This window comes from Prionailurus bengalensis, chromosome A2, assembly GCF_016509475.1.
Source record: "Prionailurus bengalensis isolate Pbe53 chromosome A2, Fcat_Pben_1.1_paternal_pri, whole genome shotgun sequence".
Lineage (NCBI taxonomy): Eukaryota > Metazoa > Chordata > Mammalia > Carnivora > Felidae > Prionailurus > Prionailurus bengalensis.
The window spans coordinates 54,811,406-54,834,630 of record NC_057348.1 but is presented as its reverse complement, the minus strand read 5'-3'; the positions used below and the strand labels follow the sequence as shown (position 1 = coordinate 54,834,630).

General features: G+C 46.7%; 1 protein-coding gene across 2 annotated transcripts in view; it reads left to right on the top strand.

The window, feature by feature from the left end:
• The window catches only part of FGD5 (FYVE, RhoGEF and PH domain containing 5), a 122,588-nt gene that overhangs the window by 74,366 nt on the left and 24,997 nt on the right, over positions 1 to 23,225 (top strand). The window contains exons 6-10 of one of the 2 annotated variants that reach the window (XM_043588203.1): positions 13,987 to 14,147; positions 14,409 to 14,565; positions 15,212 to 15,296; positions 17,041 to 17,091; positions 17,700 to 17,758. In XM_043588203.1, coding sequence (XP_043444138.1) covers positions 13,987 to 14,147; positions 14,409 to 14,565; positions 15,212 to 15,296; positions 17,041 to 17,091; positions 17,700 to 17,758 — 513 coding nt within the window. Of the gene's footprint in view, positions 1 to 13,986; positions 14,148 to 14,408; positions 14,566 to 15,208; positions 15,297 to 17,040; positions 17,092 to 17,699; positions 17,759 to 23,225 lie in introns of both variants that reach the window. The other variant, XM_043588202.1, reaches the window with a different exon arrangement.

Genomic DNA, 23,225 nt, shown 5'->3' with positions numbered 1-23,225 from the left:
GTTTCATTTATCTTTCTGCCGCATCCATTTCCAAGGTTCTTCATGAACAGAGGATGGTTGATGCAGTTCTCACCATCACATCCATGTCCCAGGCAAGAAGGAAAAAAGGGGAAAATTAAAAGGTCATGTTCCCAGCCCCTTGAAAAAAATTTTTTTTTCTGAAAAGTTTACTTGTCCACTTTTGCCTCTGTCTCACTGGGCACTATTAGTTGCAAGGGAAGTTGGGTCAACTGAATCGGTCAAAGCTGGGTTCACTTCAGTGGCTGTGCTTCTTGTGTATTCATTCTGGGACCCAGGCTGAAGAGACAGCAGGCACCTAGGGAAGGCTCTCCCTGTGGTGATTGCAGGGAGCAAGCAGAAATACCAGAGGAGGGGTGCCTGGGTGGCTCAGTCAGTTAAGCATCCAACTCTTGATGTCAGCTCAGGTCATGATCTTAAAATTTGTGGGACTGAGCCCCGCCTGGCTTCTGCACTGACATCATGCAGCCTGCTTGGGCTTCTCTCTTTCTCCCCTTCTCCCTGCCCCACCCTCTCTCTCAAAATAAATAAGTAAACTTTAAGGAAAAAAAGAAAGAAACACCAGAGGGCTTCTGAGATTCAGCCTTACAACTGGTGCATGATCACTTCTGCCCGTGACCCATTGGCCAGAGCAAGTGCTGTGGTCTGGACCAAAGACAAGGGGCAGGGATCTTCTCTCCCCATGATGAGGCCATGGCAAGGGTGTGGATGCCAAGGGAAGTTCAGGAACCACAGCTGTACCTCCTCTTTTGTATCAGCTAGCTCATACTTCATTTTATTTTCTTTATAGAATGTTTCATATCTAAAAATCATCTAATTCATGTATTTGTTTACTTGTGTTGTATTTTCATTTTCATGCAGTTCCAAATACTTTCTAATTCCCTTTGTGATTTCTTCTTTGACCCATGAGTTATTTAAAATTAAGTTGTTCTGTTTCCAACTATTTGTGAATTTCCCAAATTTCCTCCCGCTGCTCGCTTTTAATGCTGTCGTGGTTGGAGAATGTACATTGTGTGGTTTTAAATTTATGGAGATTTGTTTTGTGGCCTGGTGTATAGTATGTCCTGGAGAATGTTCCATGTGTGCTTGAAAAGAATGTGTTTTCTGCTCTAGCTGGTGGGTATCCTATAGATGTCACTTAGGTCAGGCTGATCGACGGTGCTTTGAGTCTCCTCCATCCTTGCTAGCTTTCTGTCTCATCCTTCTGTCCCTTACTGAGAGTGGGGTTACTGATTGTTGACTTATCTTTCCCTCCCGTTTCATTTCATCCACTTTGCTTCATTTGTTTTGGGGCTGTTTTAGAGGCTTGTTTACTGTGTCTCTCCCTCACTAAACTCAGAGCTCCCGGAGGGCAGAGAGCTTGACCGGTCCCATTCCCAATGGCTTGTGAGACCCAGTACACCATCAGGGCTCAGTAAATATCTGATGAATGAGTGATGGCGGGGTCAGCCCTTATAGCAGTCCTACCACTTCTTCCATCAGAAATATTTCCTGAGCACCTCTTATGTGCTGGGTATGGGGTCCCTGCGCTTCAGGGACTGACAGTCTAGGAAGGAGACAGGTGCAAAAAAGGGCAATATTAGTACAATGGTAGGGGCATACTGAGCCTGAGAGGTTCAGACAAGGAATATGTCCCAGGCTTCTGGGTGTGGGAGAAGGACTCCCAGAGGAAATGTGTCTAAGCTGAGACCTACAGGATGGGGAGCAATTAGCCAGGTGAGGAAGGCTTGTACCCGGCAACGGGATCCACATGTACAAAGATCCAGAGGCCAGTTAGAGATTGGAGTGTTTGGAAACTTAAAGAAATTCTAGGTGGCTGGAGCATGTGTGTGAGAGAGTGGTGATAGGTGAGGGGCAGAGCAACACAGAAGTGGGGCTTTGGGTTTGATCCCCTAGAGTTCTGTGGGGAGGCCATTGAGTGATTCCAGCAGGAGGTGACACTGGACTGGAGAGCTGCAGGCAGATTGGAGGACAGCATGCTTGGTGAGTGGCTGTGGGGTACAGGAGAGGTAGCAGATTTCTGGCTTGGTGACTCACCATAGCAGCAAGTGCTGGAGGGGGTCAGGCTAGGCATGGGGGTGATGAGGAGTTTAGTGTGAGTTTTGTGAACCATGAGGGGTGGGTGAAGGACATCCCAGTGATGGGCTGGGCACAGGATGTCTACCAGAAGTGATCAAGTGTGGAGATGTCAACCGAAGCCCCAGCAGTGACCCAGATTTCCCCAAGGAAGTGAGTGTGTAGAGTGGGGAGAGGGCTCTCAAGGGCCTAGCAGGCTTTTGTGAAAGGGTCAGGGGACTTAGGGAGGAGTATTAGGAGGCCATAGGGCAGAAAGGCTTCTCAGATCCTCCCTGCATCCAGCCCACTCATCACCTCCTACACCCGCCTTGCTCAATGGTGGTAGCCACCTGGAAGCGCATCAGGAGTGTCTGGGACAAGCCAGATTTCTCAGACTTCTCGGAGGAAAAGGCCACTTACTCAGAAGCCCTCCCTTATCACTGCATACGTGTTTAACTCAACTGTGGCCATGGTGCTGACATGGCTGGGGCAAGTACAGAATCTAGAGGGACTCACTAGCAAATTTATGAGTTTATGTAAGCTGGGTGCTATCAGTTTACTCCCCACCCAGGTCCCCTCTTTCCTCACCCAACCAGCTCTGGCTTCTCATTACAGCCAATGTCCAGTGTAGCTGATGCTGAGGAGGGGTGGCAGGAGTGGCAGTGAGCATTTGTTGACCTCCTATTGTGTGGTTGACAATTTACATACATTATGTCATTTAATTGCACATAGTCTGTGCTCAATAAATATTTCTCACATGGTTGAATGAGTCCAATTACCCAAGGTCACACAGCGAGTAAGAAGTAGGACCAGGACCATCTGACCCCAGAGCCCTGAGAAGGGGAGGAAACAAACAGAAGTGGAACAGTGCATTTAGGTGGCAGGGAACCCAAGGAGGGGAGAATGAGTATACACAGGAGGAATGAAATCAGGGAAGGCTTCCTAGAAGAGAGGATGTTGAGCTGGCATTGACGGACAGGCTTTCCAGGGGATAGGAGCAGCAGGAATGAGTCCACAGAGTGGAGGGCTTGGGGGTGTGTGGTGTACAGGAAGGGGCTTGAAGAGCTGGTCTTGAGGGAGAGCCTGAATGCCATGCCCCAAGGCCTTTCAAAAGGGAGGCATAGGAACTTGGGAGCCCTGAGCAGAGCAGATGCCCTGAAGGAGGGGGAGGAGGGGAAGGGTGGTCTGGTGGGTTGGGTGGGAGGGCATGATGCTAGGGCACCCACAGGTTAACCCAGACCAAGCTCCCAGGTAGCCTCATGCTGGGGAAGTTGTGTGGAGATAGGAAGATTTTGTGTCTGTCTCTTACTTTTATTTATTTATTTGTATTAACTAAATTCCATAATTTATTCAGATACCCTTCATTTTTACTGAAGTCTTTTTTCTGTTCTGGATCCCACCCACCATAGCATTTTGCATTCATTTTTTTTTATATTTAAATTTTAGTTAACATACAGTGTCTTACTTTAACTTTTGTAGCTCCAGTCCGTAGATGACAGTAAAAAGTAAGTTTTAATTCAGTGGGGAGGGCCCTGTTTCTAAGTCTTTGCTGGGCTCTCTTCCAGGACAAAGTGAACTTATTGATCTTTGGTGGACTCAGAGAGAGACAAATTTTGGTTCAGTGTGAGAAAATGTGCTTTTCTTTCTACCTGAACTGTTGGAGAAGGGGTAAGCTGTCCTTATTGGGAAGTATGAATGTAGTAGCTGTTGGGGAGCTCAGTAAAGTGGTTCCTATCCCAGGTGCGTGGCTCTTCCCTGTATATTTTCATTCAGTTCAGGAAGAAACTTGCTGTGTGACCCTGGAAAGTCCCTTCCTCCTTAATCCCTCACCCTGAGATGGCTGGTGGGACTGAGACATTTTTAGCCACGAAAACTCTCTTCAAGTGGAATTTCACTCAGACCCTCAGTATGAAGAGTAGCTAAAAGCAGAGGTGCTTTGTTTCAAAGGTGGGAGGGGCCAAAGTTTGGGTTCTGCCTCCACCTCTCTAATCCCTGGGTCTCCATGGAGCACAGTGTGAGAAATAGTCATCTATTTCAGTGGTTCTCAGAATGTGGTCCCTGAACCAGCGGCACCTGAGAACTTATAGGAAATGCATATTCTTGGGCCCCAGCCCACAACTGCTAAACCAGAAACTCTAGGGGTAGGGTCTGGGCATCTGCATTTTAACAAAACTTCCAGGTGATGCTGATGGACAGTAACATTTGAGACCCACAGGTACATGATCCTGTAAAATCCACTCGGCATGAGTTCTCTGTGATTCCCTGCCCCCTCGAGAGAAGCATCCTCTGGAACACTGTTCCCCAATCCTGGCTGTGCACAGATCCCCAGGAGCTTTAGAAAATATGGTTTAAAAACATCCACTCAGCACAGTTACGAACAAAGGTGGGTCAATCTAAGGGTGAAAGTAAATGAGACACAGTCTGCTCCCTGCATAATTGGAGGGAAGATCACAGAAACATACAGAGTAAGTAAATAGCCTGACAATGCAAAATCCTATAAAGCCATTGTTTTTCAGGCTGGGATGCATACATTCCTCCCTGAGGTATGCAGTAGGTGTCCAGGAGCACTTGAGGCCACAGCATAAAGAGAGCACATTTTCTAAGCACTCCTGCTTTGCTTTAGATACATATATTTTTTTAATTAAAAAAATTTTTAATGTCTATTTAAAGAACACAAGCAGGGGAGAGGCAGAGACAGAGGGGGTCAGAGAATCTGAAGCAGGCACTGTGCCGAAAGCAGAGAGCCCGATCGGGACTCAAACCCACGAACCGTGAGATCATGACCTGAGCTGAAGTCGGAGCTTAACTGACTGAGCCACCTAGCTGCCCCTAGATATGTATTAAGTAAATTAAATCACACATGGATATATTTTGGAGAATAATGTTAAATACACCTTAATTTTTAAGCTAAAACATGAGACTTCAGAGACGTTCTGAGACCAAGGTGGCTCCCTTCAGGTTGTAACCCCAGAGTTCCAGAGGCTGTAGGATACTTGAAAGGCCACTAGACTGACCCAGGAGGCCTTCCTGATGGAGGTAGGGTTTGAAGCAGCTTTAAAAGATGAGCAAGACATGGACCAGATGTCAGAAGCACAGAACAAAGACACAGCAGCTGGAAAGAGGACTCCTATAAAGCAGTAGTGCTCCAAGTGTGGTCCCAAGACCCAGCAGCACCTGGGAACATGGGAGAAATGAAAATTACCCAGCCCCATTCACAGCCTACTGGATGGAAACTCTGGAGGTGAGCCCAGCGATCTGGGTTTTCAATAAGTCCCACAGACGATTGTGAAGCAGGCTTATCTTGGAGAAGCAGGGGTATACAGAAATGAGCAGTCCGCTGCAGAGGTAGGCTGGATCAGCTCTGGATCATGAAGGACCATGGACTCCAGGCCCTGGAGTTTAACTTTAATTAAAGGGCTTGGAGGAGACATGAAAGCAGTGGAGAAAAGCAGTGCTTGTCTTTCCTCACCCAGGGACCTCAGAGAACCGCTTTCCTTTTTAAAAAATGTTTTGTAACTTACAGATAGGTGCACAAAGGTAGAGCCTAAATATTTAATATATGTGTGTGCGTACGCTTGTAACTGCCACTCGTAGAGCATTTTCATCATCCCAGGAGGTGTCCTGTGCCCCTTCCCAGTCCATATCACCCTCCAGAGGTTGCCACTGTTTTGCTTTCCATCACATTGGATTGGTTTAGCCTGTTGTTGGATTTCATATGAATGGAGTCATGAATTATGTATTCTTTTGTGTCTGGCTTCTTTAGCTCAACATAATATGTGAGATTCATCCAAGTTTTCATGCCTATTAGTATTCTTTTGTGTGGATATACCACAGTTGGTGTATCTATCCTGTTAATGATGATTTGGGCTGCTTCCAGCTTGGGCTATTACAAAGCTGCTATGAATGTTCATATACGTATCATTAGGGAACATAAACACTCATTTCTCCTCAGTATCTACCTAGAGTGGAATTGTTGGTCATAGAGTAAGCATAGATTCAGCTTTATTAGGAACTGCCGAATAGGTTTTCAGAGTGGTTGAATATATATACTCCCACCCCCAACATTTGGGAATAACGTTCCTCATGCTGCCCAGCGTATTGGTATTGCCCATCTTTCTACTCATGGCCATTCTGGTGATTGTGTAGTGGTTTCTCATTGTTGTTTTAGCAGCAACCACCAACTGATGGTTGATGAAATTGAGTATCTTTCTGTTTATTAGCCATTTGAAAATCCTCATTTGAAGTTCTTTTGCCTACTTTTTAATTAGGTTGTATTTTTTTTCTTATGGATCTATAGGAATTCTTTAAATATCCTGGACACAAGTCTATTTTCAGATATATGTATTATAAATATTCTCCCAATCTGTGGCTTCCGTATTCAATTTTTAATAGCTTAATTGAGATATAAATCTTATACCATACAATTCAGCCATTTAGCACATTCAGAGTTGTGTAATCATCACGACAATCCATTTTGGCACATTCTCATGATCCCAAAAAGAAACCCCAAACCCCAAAGCTGTCACTCGCCATCACCCTGCCTCAGCCCTAGGCACCCACTGTCTAGTTCTGTCTCTTGTAGGTTTTCCTGTTTTTGAAATTTCACATAAATTGCAGCAAGGTTCATCCACATTGTAGCATGTGTCAGTACTTCACCCCTTTCATGGCTAATATTCCATTGTGTGGATAGACCACGTTTTGTTATCCATTCATCAGTTGATGGACATTTGAGTTCTTTCCACATTTTGATTATTTTGAAAATGCTGCCACGAACATTCATGGGCAAATTCTTGTATGAACATACATTTTCCATTCTCTTGGGAATATACCTAAGAGTCCAATTTCTGGACCATATGGTAACTTTTTAACCTTTTGAGGAACTACCAGCTGTTTTCCAAAGTGTCTGCACCATTTTAGATTCTCCTTGCAGAACTTGTTATTATCTGTCTTTTTTATTATAGCCATCCTGGTGGATATAAACTGGGATCTCACTGTGGTTTTGATTTTGCATCTCCCTAATGACTAACGATGTCAGGCATCTATCTTTTCATGTACTTCTTGGTCATTTGTATATTTTCTTTGGAAAACTATCTTTTCAAATCCTTTGCCCATTTTTTAAAGGGCTATCTTTTCATTTTGGTTCTATATACATGCAAGTCCCTTATCAGATATGTGATTTGCAAATAATCCCTCCTGTTCTGTGGCTTGTCTTTTCATTGTCTCCATGGTGTCCTTTGAAGCATATAAGTTTTTAATTTTAATGTAATCTAATTTTTTCTTTTGTTGGTTGCATTTTTGATGTTATATCTAAGAAAGCTTTGTCTAGCTCCAAATCACAAAGATTTACTCCCGTATTTTCTTTCTTTATTATTTTTTTTAATGTTTATTTATTTTTGAGAGAGAGAGAGACAGAGCGTGAGCAGGGAGGCGCAGAGAGAAAGGGGAGGCTCAGAATCTGAGGCAGGCTCCAGGCTCTGAGCCGTGAGCACAGAGCCCAATGTGGGGCTCTAACCCATAAACTGCGAGATCATGACCTGAGCTGAAGTTGGATGCTTAACTGACTGAGCCACCCAGGCGGCCCTCCCATATTTTCTTTAAAGAGTTTTATAGTTTTAGCTTTCACATTTAAGTATGTGATTCTGGGTTAATTTTTGTATAGAATATAAAGAAGGAGTCCAAATTCATTCTTTTGAATGTGGATATCCAAATATCTCAGCACCATTTGTTGAAAAGGCTTTTTTCCCCACTGAATTTTCTTGGCACCCTTGCTAAAAATCACTTAACCATAAACATTTATTTCTGAATTTATCTCTGGACTCTGAATTCTATTTCATTGATCTTTATGTCTGTCCTATACCAATATCACACAATCTTGATTCCTTTAGGCCTATAGTAAGTTTTGAAACCAGGAACCGTGAGTCTTTCACCTTTGTTCTTCTTTTTCAAGATTGTTTTTTGTTTTTTCTTTTTTCAAATTTTTTAAAAAATTTTTTTTTCTTCAACGTTTTTATTTATTTTTGGGACAGAGAGAGACAGAGCATGAATGGGGGAGGGGCAGAGAGAGAGGGAGACACAGAATCGGAAACAGGCTCCAGGCTCCGAGCCATCAGCCCAGAACCCGACGCGGGGCTCGAACTCACGGACCGCGAGATCGTGACCTGGCTGAAGTCGGACGCTTAACCGACTGCGCCACCCAGGCGCCCCCTTTTTTCAAATTTTTATATAATGTTTATTTTTGAAAGAGCATGAGCAGGGGAGGGGCAGAGAGAGAGGGAGACACAGAATCCGAAGCAGGCTCCAGGCTCTGAGCTGTCAGCACAGAGCCCGACGCAGGACTTGAACTCACAAACTGTGAGATCATGACCTGAGCCAGTCAGACCCTGACTGAGCCACGCAGGTGCCCCTCAAGATAGTTTTGACTATTCTGGGTCCTTGTATCTTCATGTGAATTTTAGAATCAGCTTGTCAAGTTTCTCTACAAACAGGTGACTGGGATTTTGATGAGGGTTAAGATGAATCTCTATATCAACTTGGGGAATGTTACCCTCTTAACAGTATTAAGTTATGTATACGAGACCTCTTTCCATTTACCTAGGTCTTCTTTAATTTCTTTCGATGAAGTTTTGTTGTTTTCAGAGTGTAGGTTCTATGCTTCTTTTGTTAAATTTATTTCTAACCATTTTTCCCCTTTTCATCTTACTTTTTCAATGATTTTTTAAACTTCTATTTAAAAAAAATTCAGTTTTACAGAAAAGTAACAAGGATAGGAGTAGTACATAGCACAACCAGATTCCCTTTTCCGTAGTCATCTGTTAACATGAAGTCCAATGTATTTATTTTTCTGTGTGGTTCATACATTTTGTATACAGCTGAAGGAGTCTTTGCCCCTCTGAAAACAGAATTGTTTTCAGGGTTCCACAGTACCCTCCAGTGGCTGACCATGCCAGGTGAAGTCATGTCTGCTGGACAGCTCATGGCCTGCCAATGCATGTTTGTGACACAGGTGGGTCGTGGTTGAGGTTGGTGTGCGTTTGGCCAGATGGGATCCCAGTGAGTCCACTTGACTTTTGGCGACAACATCAGTGGTTTGACTACTTGCAAAGAGGACCTTGGCCACCCACCAACTGTTTAGCTCAGAGAATAGAGGTGCTGTGTTGCTTAGAAAACTCAGTAGCAGGTTTGGAGAAGAGAAAAAGGGGCCAAGGGCCCAGGCTTCTGCATGTGAAGTCCCAGCTTCCACTTTACACAAGCCCAGGACAGGGTCCTGAGAATGCTGTGAGCTCCAGGAAACTTGTCTGAGCCCCAGAGGCAGAGAGGCAGTCCTCACACTCGGGCCTCTCCACCAAGCTGCCCCAGGGTCTCTGAGATTGGGCCAGAAGCCCTGGCTAGCACTCAGGAACCGCGTTCTAGTCCCCCTCCTTGACCTGCATCTGTCACTCCCCCGTCTGGGCCATCTGTAAGAGAGCTACAACTTTGGAGTCAGGCTGACTTGGGCCCAGATCTTGCCATCTTGATGACGTTGGGCAATTTACTTAATCCTTCTGGACCTGATTATTTTATTGGAAATAAAATGGAAATAATAATAGTGCCAAACTATAGTTGTCATGTGTTGATCACCTTCCCTGTGCAGGGTGCTAGGGAGACAGAGATAAGTGAAACAGAGTCTAGGGGAGAAGGGAAGCACAGGAAACAAAGAATCCTTAAACAGAGCAGAAGGCAATATGCACAAACACTGTGAAGAAGGTATTTGTATTCCCATTTAGCAGAGGGGGAAATTGAGGTCCATACAGATGAAGTGACTTGCTCAGGGTCACACATTTGCAACTCTCCAGGTTGACAAGGACTCATTTGTGTTCTCTAGGCCTTGGCTTGGGGTCTAGAGGCTCTAAGGCTGGAGCAGAGGCTCCACAGAGAGCTGGTAAGTGGGCATGGTGAGAAGGGGAACCAGATCAAGAGACCTCTGGTGCCCAGATGCATTTGGATTGGATCCTGTAGGCATTGTGGCCACTCAGTTCTTCTTCCTTATTATCTCCAGTCCATTCCCTCTCTCAGTCCCCATGGCCACCATTGGGTCTGGGCCTTTCTCCTGGATGACTGCGACGGCCTTCTCACTGGTCTTGCTCTCGTTCTGGCCACCTCTAGTTTGTTCTCCCAACAACGTGAATTCTGTAAGATAGATATTTGGTCCAGTGGTTCCCTGTCACCCCAGGATGAAACCCAATTGCCTTTAAAACCCTGCAGGGCCCTGTGGGAGGGGTCGTCTGTCTGACCGTCCATTGCCATCATATTCCAGTCCTGTGCACTTGCACAGTGCGCACACTCACATGTATGTGCATACTGCACCCAAGACACATTTAACTTAGTGCCTCCTCCACCTCAGGGCCTTTGCACATGTTGCCTCCTCTGCCTGAAACACTCCCTTCCTATCTCAGAGGAGATAGGATGCTTTCCCAGAGCTAAGTCAGGTCTCCCTCTTATGGCCTGCCACAGCCCCTGTGCCTTGCCCACTCACAGTACTTCTACTTCTGTGTTGAAATTGTGTTTTTACTCCTTTCTTTTCCTCAAGATTGCAAACTCTTTGAGGGCAGAACAGCATTTCCTGCTCCTACTCCCTCCTTGGGACTTGGTGCAGAGCAGGCATTCACTTTGAACGAATAAGGGGATGAGGGCTGGGTATCTCCTACCTCCTTCCTCTGTCTGAGAGCCCCCAGGTGCAATGATGGCCAGAACTATTAAGACAGCAGAAACCTTTCAGGGAGTGATGGATGGTGCGACAGGCACTCGGTGCTTCCAGCCGATGCATGAGTTTTAAGAACGGATGTTTGTGGCGAGTCCAATTATGCTCTGGTTTTTGAAATGAGTCGTGTCGATGATGGCCATCCTGCCCATTGGGACTTAGTCAATTTAGTGAGAATTAATTACAGATGAGAAACTAGCTTGCAGAGCAGTTAATATTTTAGCTCCCTGGGGTACAATGCACATGCAACCATCAGTCTTGTCTTTGCTTGTCCTTCCTTCTCTCCCTCTTCCTCTTTCTGTGGTGGTCCGGGCTGCAGGGTGACCAGATTGCAGTCTTGGCTCCCCTGTGGCTCACTCTCCTGTTAAATAAATAAGGTCTTTCTGTCAGTCAGCAAGTATAATAAAACTCCTCTGTGTCACATGCTCTGTTGGGCTTTAGAAACACAGCAGGAAACAAAACAGATGTAACCCTACTCTGAAGATGTCATAGCTAAAATATAATCACAACTGCAATGGGGATAGCACTTTACAGTTTATAAAGCAGTTTTAAGCATCAGGATGAGCCTCTCAACAGCCTCATGCTGTCCTTAGTGGTGCCATTATTTCCATTTTACAGATGAGGAAAATGAGGCTCAGATAAGTGACAGCTTGCCCACAGTCATCAGCTTTTTCTGGGGTAGCTGGGCTTGAACCTGGCACAGAGCCAATAACAATGTGTTGAAAGTCTGTCAATCAGCTGCCCAAACCCAAGCAAAAGGAATTATCCTTCTTCATCAGGACGTTTTCTTTCTTTCTCTGGGATTCCAGGGCTGAGAAGACCCTGTAGGGCTGGAGCCTGGGTCCTAAACATGGAGACCCATAAGGAAGAATGGGAGGGTCCTCCTGCCCTTGGGTCAGCAGAGAAACCCCCACTCCAGGTTCAGAATGACCCCAGTGTCCCAGAGCCAGCTGTGGGCAGAAATAAGAATTAAACATTACCTTCCTTTCCCTCTCACTTGTAGTTCATACTTTCTTCACCCTCTGAAACATGCTTTCAGGAAAGGTTCTGATAGCTTAGGTACAATGGGATTTGATTTTTTTTTTAACATTTCTTTATTTTTGAGAGACAGAGACAGAGCATGAGTGGGGGAGGGGCAGAGAGATGGGGAGACACAGAATCCAAAGAAGGCTCCAGGCTCTGAGCAGTCAGCACAGAGCCCAACGCAGGGTTCCAACTCATGAGCTGTGAGACCATGACCTGAGCCGAAGTCAGACACCCAACCACCTGAACCACCCAGCTACTCTTGATTTCTAATTATAGCTCAAGCATGTGGTCTCCACTTAAGGACACACACGCCTTCAGCCAGAGAATCCATTCATTAGTTGAAGACTCAGCCCCAAGTTTCTGACCTTGGTGATGGGGCTAGAGGTGTCCTGAAACCTTCAAACTGCACCAGACTGGGACTGATGAGGGCTGGCCTCAGGAGGAACCAGCTCATTCTCCCTCCGTGGGACCACAAGCCAGGGTGGGTGCCCTCTCCTTGTCCTTCCCGCCATCTCTGCCCAGATTCCCGGAAGGGCAGGTTACAGCAGCAGGAAGTCAGCTCCGGACTGGAGGAGGTGTTCAGGAAGCAGGGACCTTTGTCACCTCCACACCTGCTGTCCTCTGTCTGACAGCACAGCAGCCTCTTTACAGATATTAGAGGGTTCTGTGTCCTGCTATCCATCAGTCCCTCCTTCCTACCCTCCATCTTTTCTCCTCTTTCTCCCTCTCCTTCTCTCTGTTTTCTCATTTTTATCTCTCCCTTTGTCTTTCTCTCTAGCCCTGTCCCACTTCCCTGCCTTTTTTTCCCAGTCCTCCCCTTCTCCTGCACTCCTTTTCTGGAGAAGACCAGAAAGACTTCCTGGAGGAGGGACTGCCCATCCTCTCAGGCATTTTCCCCTTTCAGATCTCAATGTAAAGAGACAATTCTAGCAATAAAAACTGTTCAGCAGTGGAATTAACTGTCTAGCTCAGTAATGAGTTCTCTGTCAGAGAGGCAATCAAACAAGGCAGGGTGGGCATCCTTCCTGAATGTTATAAAGGTGATTTGACCTTGATTGGGGCTGGACCACATGTCCTCTGATACTGAGGTTTTCCTGGTGTTTATTATTCCACAATTCAAGGTGGTTTCAGTATATTCCATATAATTAAAACTTCAGGCCTGGGGCTCATGCAAGAGCAGGTAGATTTGAAGATAGTTTTTTGTTGTGAGAAAGATGTCTTGCATTCTTTACAATTTTAATGTTCATTAAATTTAGTTGAATTTTTAAAGTAATGAATCACAATACAGAAATTTTAGAAAACAGAGAAGATGGGGCACCTGGGTGGCTCAGTCGGTTAAGCGTCCGACTTCGGCTCAGGTCATGATCTCACAGTTCGTGGGTTCCAGCCCCACGTCAGGCTCTGTGCTGACAGCTCAGAGCCTGGAGCCTGCGTCTGATTCTGTGTCTCCCTCTCTGCCCCTCCCCACTTGTACTCTGTCTCTCTCTGTCTCTTAAAAATAGATAAATGTAAAAAAAATTTTTTTTATAAGAAAAGAAAACAGAGAAGAAAAAAACCATTCCTAATCTTGTACCCCTGACACAGCCACTGTTTACATTTCACTCCATTTCTTTTCAGCTTTTTCCTTTGTTCCTGTTTTAGACAGCCATGTCAGGGTGGAAAGACAACTGTGTATCCCTTCTTGATGTCCTAACTCTAGGACACGAATATGTTTACATAGACACCATCTGCATCGTTTTCAGTGACTGCTTAACACCCCATGGAGTGGTTGCCTATGACTTCTTTAGACTTTGCTTTAAAACAACACAGTGCATGAACCTTTTCAAAGACAGATAACGGTAGAGCAGAGCTTTGTACTTCTTCAGAGAGGGAATTACCCAACTTTTCAGAAGAGCAAAACCTAAGTTCGGGAGTGAACATGCTTGAAAGCCTCCCGCTGCACCAGGACTTGTGGTGGGTGTTCTTTGGGCATCAGTTACCTGTGAACAGCAGGTGTGTGTTACCACCCCTGTTTTACAGGTGAGAACTCTGGGGTCTGAGATGCTGGCCTAAGGTCTTGTGCTATCTGTATATAGGCTAGGGCTTCAAAGCTGCAGGGGACTTGTGCTCAGGCCTATCAACTGTGGGATGACAGGCCTTTGGGGTTTCAGGATTTCCACGGAGCTGTCATGAGGGCCTTGGATGAAATAGACCACGAGGGCAAGGACACATTGGCCAGGGAGGAGCTGAGGCGCGGCCTGAGTGAACTCCCAGCCATCCGAGACCTTCACCAGGGGATCCTGGAAGAGCTGGGGGAGAGGCTATTGCACTGGTGAGCTGTCCATGGTCTGCTGCCCGTACTTCCATTGCACTGGGGGATGGGGTGGTTAACACCACACCAAGTGAAACTGTGTCTCTGTTTGACCAATGCAGAAGCCGAGGTGCAGATGTTGGGTCCTTTGCCCAAAGTAAAATGAGTGTGGGAGGGTCAAGTTGGGACCACTACCCAGTGACATGATCAACGCTCACCAACTAACACCGTGCTGGTCACGAGGCTGAGTTCTCACTGTCCCATCTCCCTACCCGGCTGCAGGGAGGACCAGCAGAAGGTGGCCGATGTTTTCCTGGCCCGGGAGCAGGAGTTTGATCACCATGCTGCTCACATCCTGCAGTTCGACAGGTGTCTGAGTCTACTCAGTGAGAACTGCCTGCATTCCCCCCGGCTGGCAGCTGCTGTCCGTGAGTTTGAGGTGGGTCCCTTGGTCCTCTGAGAACCTGCTCTAAGGATCCAGGGGTGGGGTGGGCATGGAAGGGCTTACTGAAAATCAGTGGGGCTTCTTGGTAGGCCTGAGGCTGAGGGTCAGAGGGGAAGCCCTGGCTGGGAGAGGAGAAGGTGACCCAGAAGAAGGGAACACTTAGAGCCTAGGACATACCCTGTTGGGCAATTGATGACAACTCCATGAGCCCCCACCTTGGTGGGAGTTTTAGTGGCCATTCTCCTGTCCCAGTAGAAAAGCACAATGCAAGCTGGGGCCACACCCATTGGAATGACCAACAGATGGTCACTAACTGGGGATACAGTTACTGAACAGGAAAAATGAGGTTTTTTTTCTTTTACTAATACTAGATGCAAAGCAGGGACTAGGAGTTGCATGTTACTGAATATAGCACTGACTGTGAGCCTGAAAGAATGAACTGTCACAGAAGGAATGAACTGGTGCTAATCTGGGAGGCCTTCCTGGAGGAAGGGAACCTGGTTTTAGAGCTGGGGGAGAAGTTCAGTGTGGCCAGGAAGAGGCGTGGATGGGACAGTGTATGAGGGATGCCGTGAGCTTGGTGCCCTGAGGCAGGGGTCTCTGACGGAGTTTTGTCCTCTCTGTCTCTTGGGAGCAGCAGAGTCAGCAAGGAGGTGGCCAGAACGTGAAGCACCGGCTGCTGCGGGTGGTTCAGCGCCTCTTCCAGTACCAAGTGCTCCTCACAGGTGGGCCCCACAGGAGGTCAGGGTGCACTGAGGTGATGCGGGAGGGAAGGCACCTGAGGAGGGGTGCAGGTAATGGTGGCAAGCTATGTGATCACAACCTCCCCTCCCACTGTGCCGGGAATGGGCAGGGGTGGGGATTGTTCTCAGTTCCTGGCTCCTGACCCTCCAGACCAGCTAGACTCTGCCACCATCTTCCCTTCAGCGAAGCTTTGGACCCTCTGCTGCCACCTTGGAAACCTTGCTTCAGTGGCCACCTTCTGTGTCTTCCTTCAGCCTCTCCCATCCTAAAACACATGAAGTCATACCTTCTCCTGTTCTGCATTTCCTCAGTGGGTGTCTCATTTCCCTAAATCTGTTCTTACCACCAAAGCCCTTCTTGGGGCCAAATCAGTGGACATTTTCCATCTTGGACCTACTGTGGCCATCTCTGTGGCTTTGCCACTGGTCACTTCCTGCTTCTCGAAAACCCTCCCATCCTGAGGCTTCTGTGATATACTCTCTCTGTGCCTCCCTCAGACCTCTCTGCTTACCCTTCTCCATCTGTGTTGACAATCTCCCTTCCTCTACTGTTTCATAATAAATGTCAGTGTTTCTCAGGGCTCAGTCCTAGGTCCTGTTCCCTTCCTTCCCTCTTTATAATTACAAACTCTCCTCGGGGAATATCATCCCCTCCCTTACCTCTACCTGCCAGGAAACACCATACCTCTGTCCAGACTCACTTACCCAGCTGCCTCCCAAATGGACAAAGTCCCTGGGCCTGGAGGACTGCTATTCCAGTAGGGGAGACAAATACCCACATGTAGAGATATGCATGTAATTCCAGGTAGGAACCAGGGCTGTAAGGAAAGTACATTAGGGCCAAGGGGCAGAGAATTTGTTCATCTGATTCAACAAATGTTTATTGAGCATCTACTGTGTCCCAGGCCCCGTGCTAGATGCTGGAGGTATAGTAGTGCATTAGACAGCCAAAACTCTGTGACACTGTGGAGTTTTTACTCTAACAAGGAAATAAAAATATGATATGTCAGTGATAAAAGCTCTGAAGAAGATAAAGGGGTTTAAGGGGATGGAGGTAAAAGTGCTCTGAATTAGATACAGCACTCAGGAAGGACCTGTCTGAGGAGGTAACACTGCACAGAGATCTCAGCAAAGTGAGGACATGAACCCTCTGAAGATCTGGAAAAAGAGACTACCAAGTAGAGGGAATAGTGAGTGTAAAGGCCCTGGGGCTATTAACAGGTTTAACATGTTCCAGAAAAGAGTAAGAATGCCAGCATTGCCAGAATAAGTGAGTGACATTGGTAGGTAGCTGTACAGAGGCCAGCCCACATAGAGCCTGTGGGTATAAATGTGTTAAAGGTTTAACACGTCACACACCGCTGTGTTGATGGTCACATATGTTCCCCCAGTAGACAGTGTGCTTCTCAGAGGCAGGGTTTCACCTTGTCTGTGTCTATATGCTGAGGGCATAGCACAGTACCAGGCACACAGCAAGTGCTCAATAGTTGTTGAATGAGTGAATGGCTAGCAGTGGTGGCAGTGATGCTGGTGATGGTCCAGGGGCCTGATTTTGTCCTAGTGTGGGGTTGTAGTAGGCTAGCAAGGGTGAGGGGATGCGTACCCCATTCTTCCGGCCCTTTTCTTCCAAGTCTGGAAAGCGGGGGGGGGGGGGGGGCTCCTGCTGCAGACAGAGGGCCTGGTCTCCCTAGGGCAGACTGACCCCTGGCTCTTGTTCTACCTGCAGACTATTTAAACAACCTTTGTCCGGACTCAGCTGAGTACGATAACACACAGGGTAAGTGCAGCATGAACCTGGAGGATGGGGACACATTTCTCTTTGGCCCCTGTCCCCTAGCTCTGGACTCTCCACCAGTTCAGGCCCGGGACATATTCTCTTCCCTGGTAGCTAGATGTGCAGTGGACATGAGACCTCTGGGGCTTCTGAGGTTATTCCCTGCTCACCTCAACCACAGGGCTCCCTGGGATGGGCTGTCATCCAGTCAAAGGAGAAGAGGGTAATCAGCATTGGTGATAGGAGGTAGTGCCAGGTATAAAAAAGTCACCACAGTGTCCCTGTTTCCTCCCAATTCTATGTGACTGTCCCTGCATATGACCTGCCAGGACAGTCCCTATTTTAACATATTCAATTTATAGCCAAGGGAACTAAGGCACAAAGTGGTCAAATCACTGTAAAGGTCACTTAGGCAGTGGTAGCAAAGCTAGGGTTGGACCTATGACCTGACCCAGGTGTGAGAAAAATTGGTGCCACCCACATACAAGGCCCTGCAACTGTAGTGATCTTGGGGGGCAGTGGGGAGAGAGGGGAAGAAAGGAGGTGAGGATAGTGCTACTGAACTGGCCCTCCCCAGGTGGCCCGGCTACCTTCTCTGCTTCCCTCCACAGGTGCACTGACCCTCATCTCCAAAGTCACAGACCGCGCCAATGACAGCATGGAGCAAGGGGTAAGTCTGTTTCCTGGGGTTCAGGTCTGGGACCTCCTCCAGCCTGCCCCAGTCTGCCTTATGATACTCCACTTTTGGAGGTGCTGCAGGCAACCATCTGTGTCATGGGACCTTGCAAAGAGTTCTTGGCCCCTGAGTTCTGGCCCTGACACTTACTATGTGACCTCAAGTACTGTGTGTTCCTGTCCGGGTCCGTGGTTCACCATTAGGGTAGTGAGGGGAGGCTACAGACTTGTCTGAATGTGATAAGTAGTGTCCAGACTGTGGTCTGAGACCACCTGCATCAGCACCTGGAGTGCCTCGTAAGCTACAGATTCCTGATAGACCTTAGCTCTTCTCAGTCAGAACATCTGGGGGTAATGTCCAGGGATGTGCATTTTTAACAAGCATTCTAGGTAAACGTTTTGCTCACAAAAGTTTGAAAACCACTCGTCCACAAGAATACGTGAGCTCTAAGTACACGCTTGTTTCTGCCAGCAAGTGACTATTTGTTGGACACTGATCCTGTATTTACTAGTTTTCTGCCAAGGAAGGCCAACTTTATCCTACATCCCAACTCTGTTCAAGTGGCTACCTTGGTCACTTGTGTCCACATATTTTCTGTTCCACTAAGCTTTAAGTAGGCCTGAGATTTGTGTTGAGAAGGATTCTGAGGCTGAGTCCTAGCTCGGGGGGAAAGAGTTCGGTGATCAAGTGCTGGGTTCCATGGGCAGAGGTGGGAGTGATGGTGGTATGTGCACCGAGCAGTTGCCCAGCTCTGCTGGGACAGGTACACGGAGCGTCCGCATAGTGAGTCCACAGGGAGAAGAAGGGGAGGGGAGTCGCAGCTATTGGACACCTACTCTGTGCCAGACTTGTGTTGGGGGTTGGAAATACAGAGGTGAGACGTGAATCCCAGGAGGAAATCACAGCTAGTGGAGCAGTAAATATGTGGACATGATAAGCATCATGAGGGAAAGAGAAAATGCCACATGGTTTAGAGAAGGGATCCATCCCTCCCAGCCAGGGCTGTGACAAAAGATGATACAGGAGGTGCCCCCATGGGGAGGACACACACACCTCAAAGGCAGAGGGAGGAAAGATGTGCCAGGAAGAGGCATGGAGATGGAGAAGTGTAGGTCACGGTAGAGTTCAGAGATCCACCCAGCATGGCTGGAAGATGGGAACAGGGTAGATGAGATTGGATGAGGGTCTGGGCAAAGAGTGCGCTGAGTGTGGAGGCTGAAGCCAGCTGGCTGTGAAAATTGGTACGTCAGACATGTTGTTATCATCGGGTCTTCTGCCTTCCCGCTCCAGGGTCCGTGAGCAACTTGCTCATGTGTGTTTTGGCATCCTGTATGTACAGTGAGATCTCCTTCAGTGTAGCCAAAGACAGAGGTGCTTTGGGGTCCCATGCCTGTCATGATATAGCAGCAGATGGGCTGGCTTCTCCGCGCTTCACTTTAGCCAGGGATGTCTCTGCTTCCAAAAAGGAAAAACTAGGTCAGGAAGGGCTGGCTGTGTCTTCCCTCCTGCGGGCAAGCTCACTGCGGCACCCTCCTGTAGGAGGGGGAGCTAGCGGTAGCAGCAGCCAGATGCCCTCCTGGCTTTCTCTAAGACTGGGGTTGGGTGCTGTGCCTGGCACAGGCTGGCCCTTGTCTCTCCAGCTGCCTGTGGACACCACACTAGGCCTGCTCTGGACTAGCAGCCCCTACTGCACACTTGCTGGGATTGGGCTAGGACCCTGCCTGGGTGGTGGACAAGCAGGTCCAGATGAACCCTATCCCAAGGCAGAGCTCAGTGGCTTGAGTGGCTAAAGGGTGGGCTGGGGCTCTGCCTCTCTTTCCCCATGGTCACTCCCCGGCTCAGGCCTCAACACCTCCCAACCCTGCCATTCCATTCTTCATCTGGAAGCCAGAGTAATCCTATTAAAATATATCTGATGGTGCCATTCCCCCATTTTGCAAAGCCTTCTATGTTTTCACATTGCCTCTGGTCGAATCTGGGAAGTACTTATTGGTTGTGAGAACCAGGGAAGGCTTCCTGGAGGCAGGCAGCAACATTCACATGGGTTTATGCTCCCATCAAACCATTGCCCCAACTCCCCACAAAGGTAGCTAAGCTAGAGGTATGATTTCTTGAAAGAACCAGATCCCACCACCCCAAAATGGGGCCCATCTATCTACCTGACACCTGGTCTGAAATGCCACCAATAAGCTCACTAGGATACTGTACTGACAGCCAAGCGTAACTGTAAATCCACTGAGCAGCCTGTTTACAGAAAACTGTTAGGTGATGGGAGAAGCATCAGGAAACATGACTCTAAGAGCTGAGCCCCAGGTAGTCCGTCCCCTGCTGTGATCACTTTTCGATGGAGGACAAGGAATAAATGTGAAAGGATGGGAAAGTCTTGGAAGTAGGAAAGGTCGTCCTCACCAGCTTTTCAGGAAAGGCTGTGGCAGATTCCCACATGGTGTCCTACTCACGGTGATCACAACTGCCTCTATTAGCCCAGGATTGTGCCCGACATTCTCCTCTAATCCTCAGGAGAGCTATTACCAGCCCAGTGTCACAAGCAAGGAAGCTGAGGCCTGGAGAGACAAGTGGCTTCACCCCGGATCACTCAGCTCTCGGCATGGGAGCCGGGTTTGAACTTGAGCCTTTCTTGGCTACCAGGCCAGACATGCCTGCACACATCACTCACAGGTTCAGACTTGCAACTTCACACACATCTGTGCATGAAAACGCATCCAGGTGCCCATGCACACAGCACCTGCTTCTCTCTCGTGACACACATAAATGTACACATGGACCGTTTTTCTCTCTTTCCCACATTTGGATTTTTCTTTTTTTGTTTGTATCAACTCAGCCATGGGAATGTCATGAAATGTAGGGGTGGAGGTTTGGAGTTGGCTCCCAGGTTTGTGAGCACAGGGAACTCCTTCAAGGATTGGTCACAGGTAACCTCAGAGAGTGCATGCACCTTGGTTCTAATTGAGACTCAGACCAAGTCTCAGGGGATTCCCTAGAAGAAAATCCCACATCTGCTTGCAGGGTCCGTCTTTCGAGGCTTTTGATCAGATTCGCCATTGAGTGTCCTCTTCCCCACAGCATGAAAGTAAACTGTCTCCCCCCCAGAAGAGAGTGAGGGGACATGTGCGAGTCTGGGGTCTCCGATTTGCACCATCTGTTTTTTTTTTAATGAACTTAAAAAAATTTCTTATTGAGGTACAGTATAACCATTACTATTATTATTTAATTTTTTATTTTTTAAATATTTATTTTGAGAGAGAGACAGAGAGAGTGTGAATGGGGGAGGGACAGAGAGAAAGGGAGACACAGAATCTGAAGCAAACTCCAGGCTCTGAGCTGTCAGCACAGAGCCCAACATGGGGTTTGAACCCACAAACCGTGAGATCATGACCTGAGCCAGAGTCAAACACTTAACTGACTGCACCACCCAGACACCCCCCATCTTAACCATTATTAACACAGTCCCTCGGCATTAAGTACATTGACGTTGTTTTGTGACCATCACCACCATCCACCTTCAGAACTCTTTCTCTCTCTCCAGTTGAAACTGTTCCCATTAAACGCTAAGCCCTCATTTCCCCTCCTCCCAGCCCCTGGTGACCAACCTTCCTACTTTCTGGACAGAGTTTATTGTTGAGAACATTTTAAGCTTACAGAAAAAAAATTAAGAAAGATAATACGAAGAGCTCCCATGTATCCCACACACAGTTTCTCCTATTACTAGCATCTTTATGTTAGTCAAGTACATTAAAGACCCAGTATTGATACAGTATTATTAACTAAAGTTCATTCAGGTTTCCTTCATCTTTGCCTAATGTTTGTTCCAAGTTCCCATCCAGGATATCATATCACCTTTAGTCTTCGTGTTCCCTTAGGCTCCTCTTGACTGTGATGGTTGCTCAGATTTCCCTTGTTTTTGATGACCTTGACTAATTTGAAGAATACTGGTCCAGGTATATTGTAGAATGCCCCCTATTGGAATTTGTCTGATACTTTTCTCATAAACAGACTGGGTTCATAGATTTTGGGGAGAAAGATCATGGAAGCAAAGTACCACTTTCATGACATCGTACCAAAGGTGCATACTAGCACCATGGTTTATGAGTGTTGTTGTAGACCTTGCCCACCTGGCTGCAGGTGCGTTTATCAGGTTTCTCCATTTTTTATTTAAACTCCATAAAGTTATCCTCTTCTCCCCTCCTAGTCCATGCTCTTTAGAAGAACGTCAATATGCACGGCCCACATTTAAGGAATGAGGAGTTATGCTTCCTCTCATTGAGGGCAGAGCACCTTCCCAAATTATGTGGAATTCTGCATGGGAGATTTGTCTCTTCTCCCTTATTTATTAATGTATTTACTCATTATAAATAAATAATTTATGTTATTAAGGGCTCACAGATATTTATTTTATGTTAAGGTTATAATCTCATAACGTTTTATTTCTTTTATTTCTCAAATTGCTCCAGTTTTGGCCATTGGGAGCCCTGTCAGTTGGTTTCTCCGTACTCTCCACATATCCCCATCAATATGGATTTGGGTGGGCTATTTTGGTTTGCCTATTTTTTTTTTAGCACTTTCATTATTTTTTTTTTTTTTAGCTCTTTCCTACTTTCTGTCACTATAAAAATCTCCAGACTCATCTTGTGTATTTCCTGCCTTAGCCTTAGAATCAGCCATTTCTGCAAGGAGTCCTGGTTCCTTCAGTTGGATTAATGGTATTAGAAACCAAGGTCTGGTCACCAAGTAGGCTATCATTTCTTTCAGGTCCTCTTACTTACAGAGCAAAGAATTATATGTGTATATAGTAACCTGTGTGTATACTCACGTCTATAGATATTTCTGTACACGACCATCTGTATCTATATTAAGGTAAATATGTATCCCTGCTGATAGCTCCAATTCTTTTTTTTTTAATGTTTATTTATTTTTGAGAGAGTGCAAGTGGGGGAGGAGAAGAAAGAAGGGGACAGAAGATCCAAAGTGGGCTCTTCACTGACAGGCTGACAGCAGCAAGCCTGATGTTGGAGCTCAAACTCACTAACTGCAAAGATCATGACCTGAGCTGAAGTCAGACAGTCAACCGACTGAGCCACCCAAGTGCCCCTGATAGCTCCAATTCTGATCACCTGATCATCTATGTGGATAATTCCAGTCTCCTCCCTTGGCTTATCTATAAATTTCCACTCTAGCAGTGAGATACCTGGGTCCCACCATCCATCACCCATTTACTTAATTGGTCAGTTTACCTTCATTCTTGAAAGTTATTTTCCTGGGAAAAATATCTGGATTGACCAGTTTTTTTTTTTCCTTTTTACTATTTTAAAGATACCACTCTTATAGCCTATATAATTTCTGATAAGGAATCCACTGTAATGTTTATATTTATCCCTTTTACATAGTGTGTCCCTTTTTTCTGGCTGCCTTCAAGATCTTCTCTTTACAACTGACTTTTAGA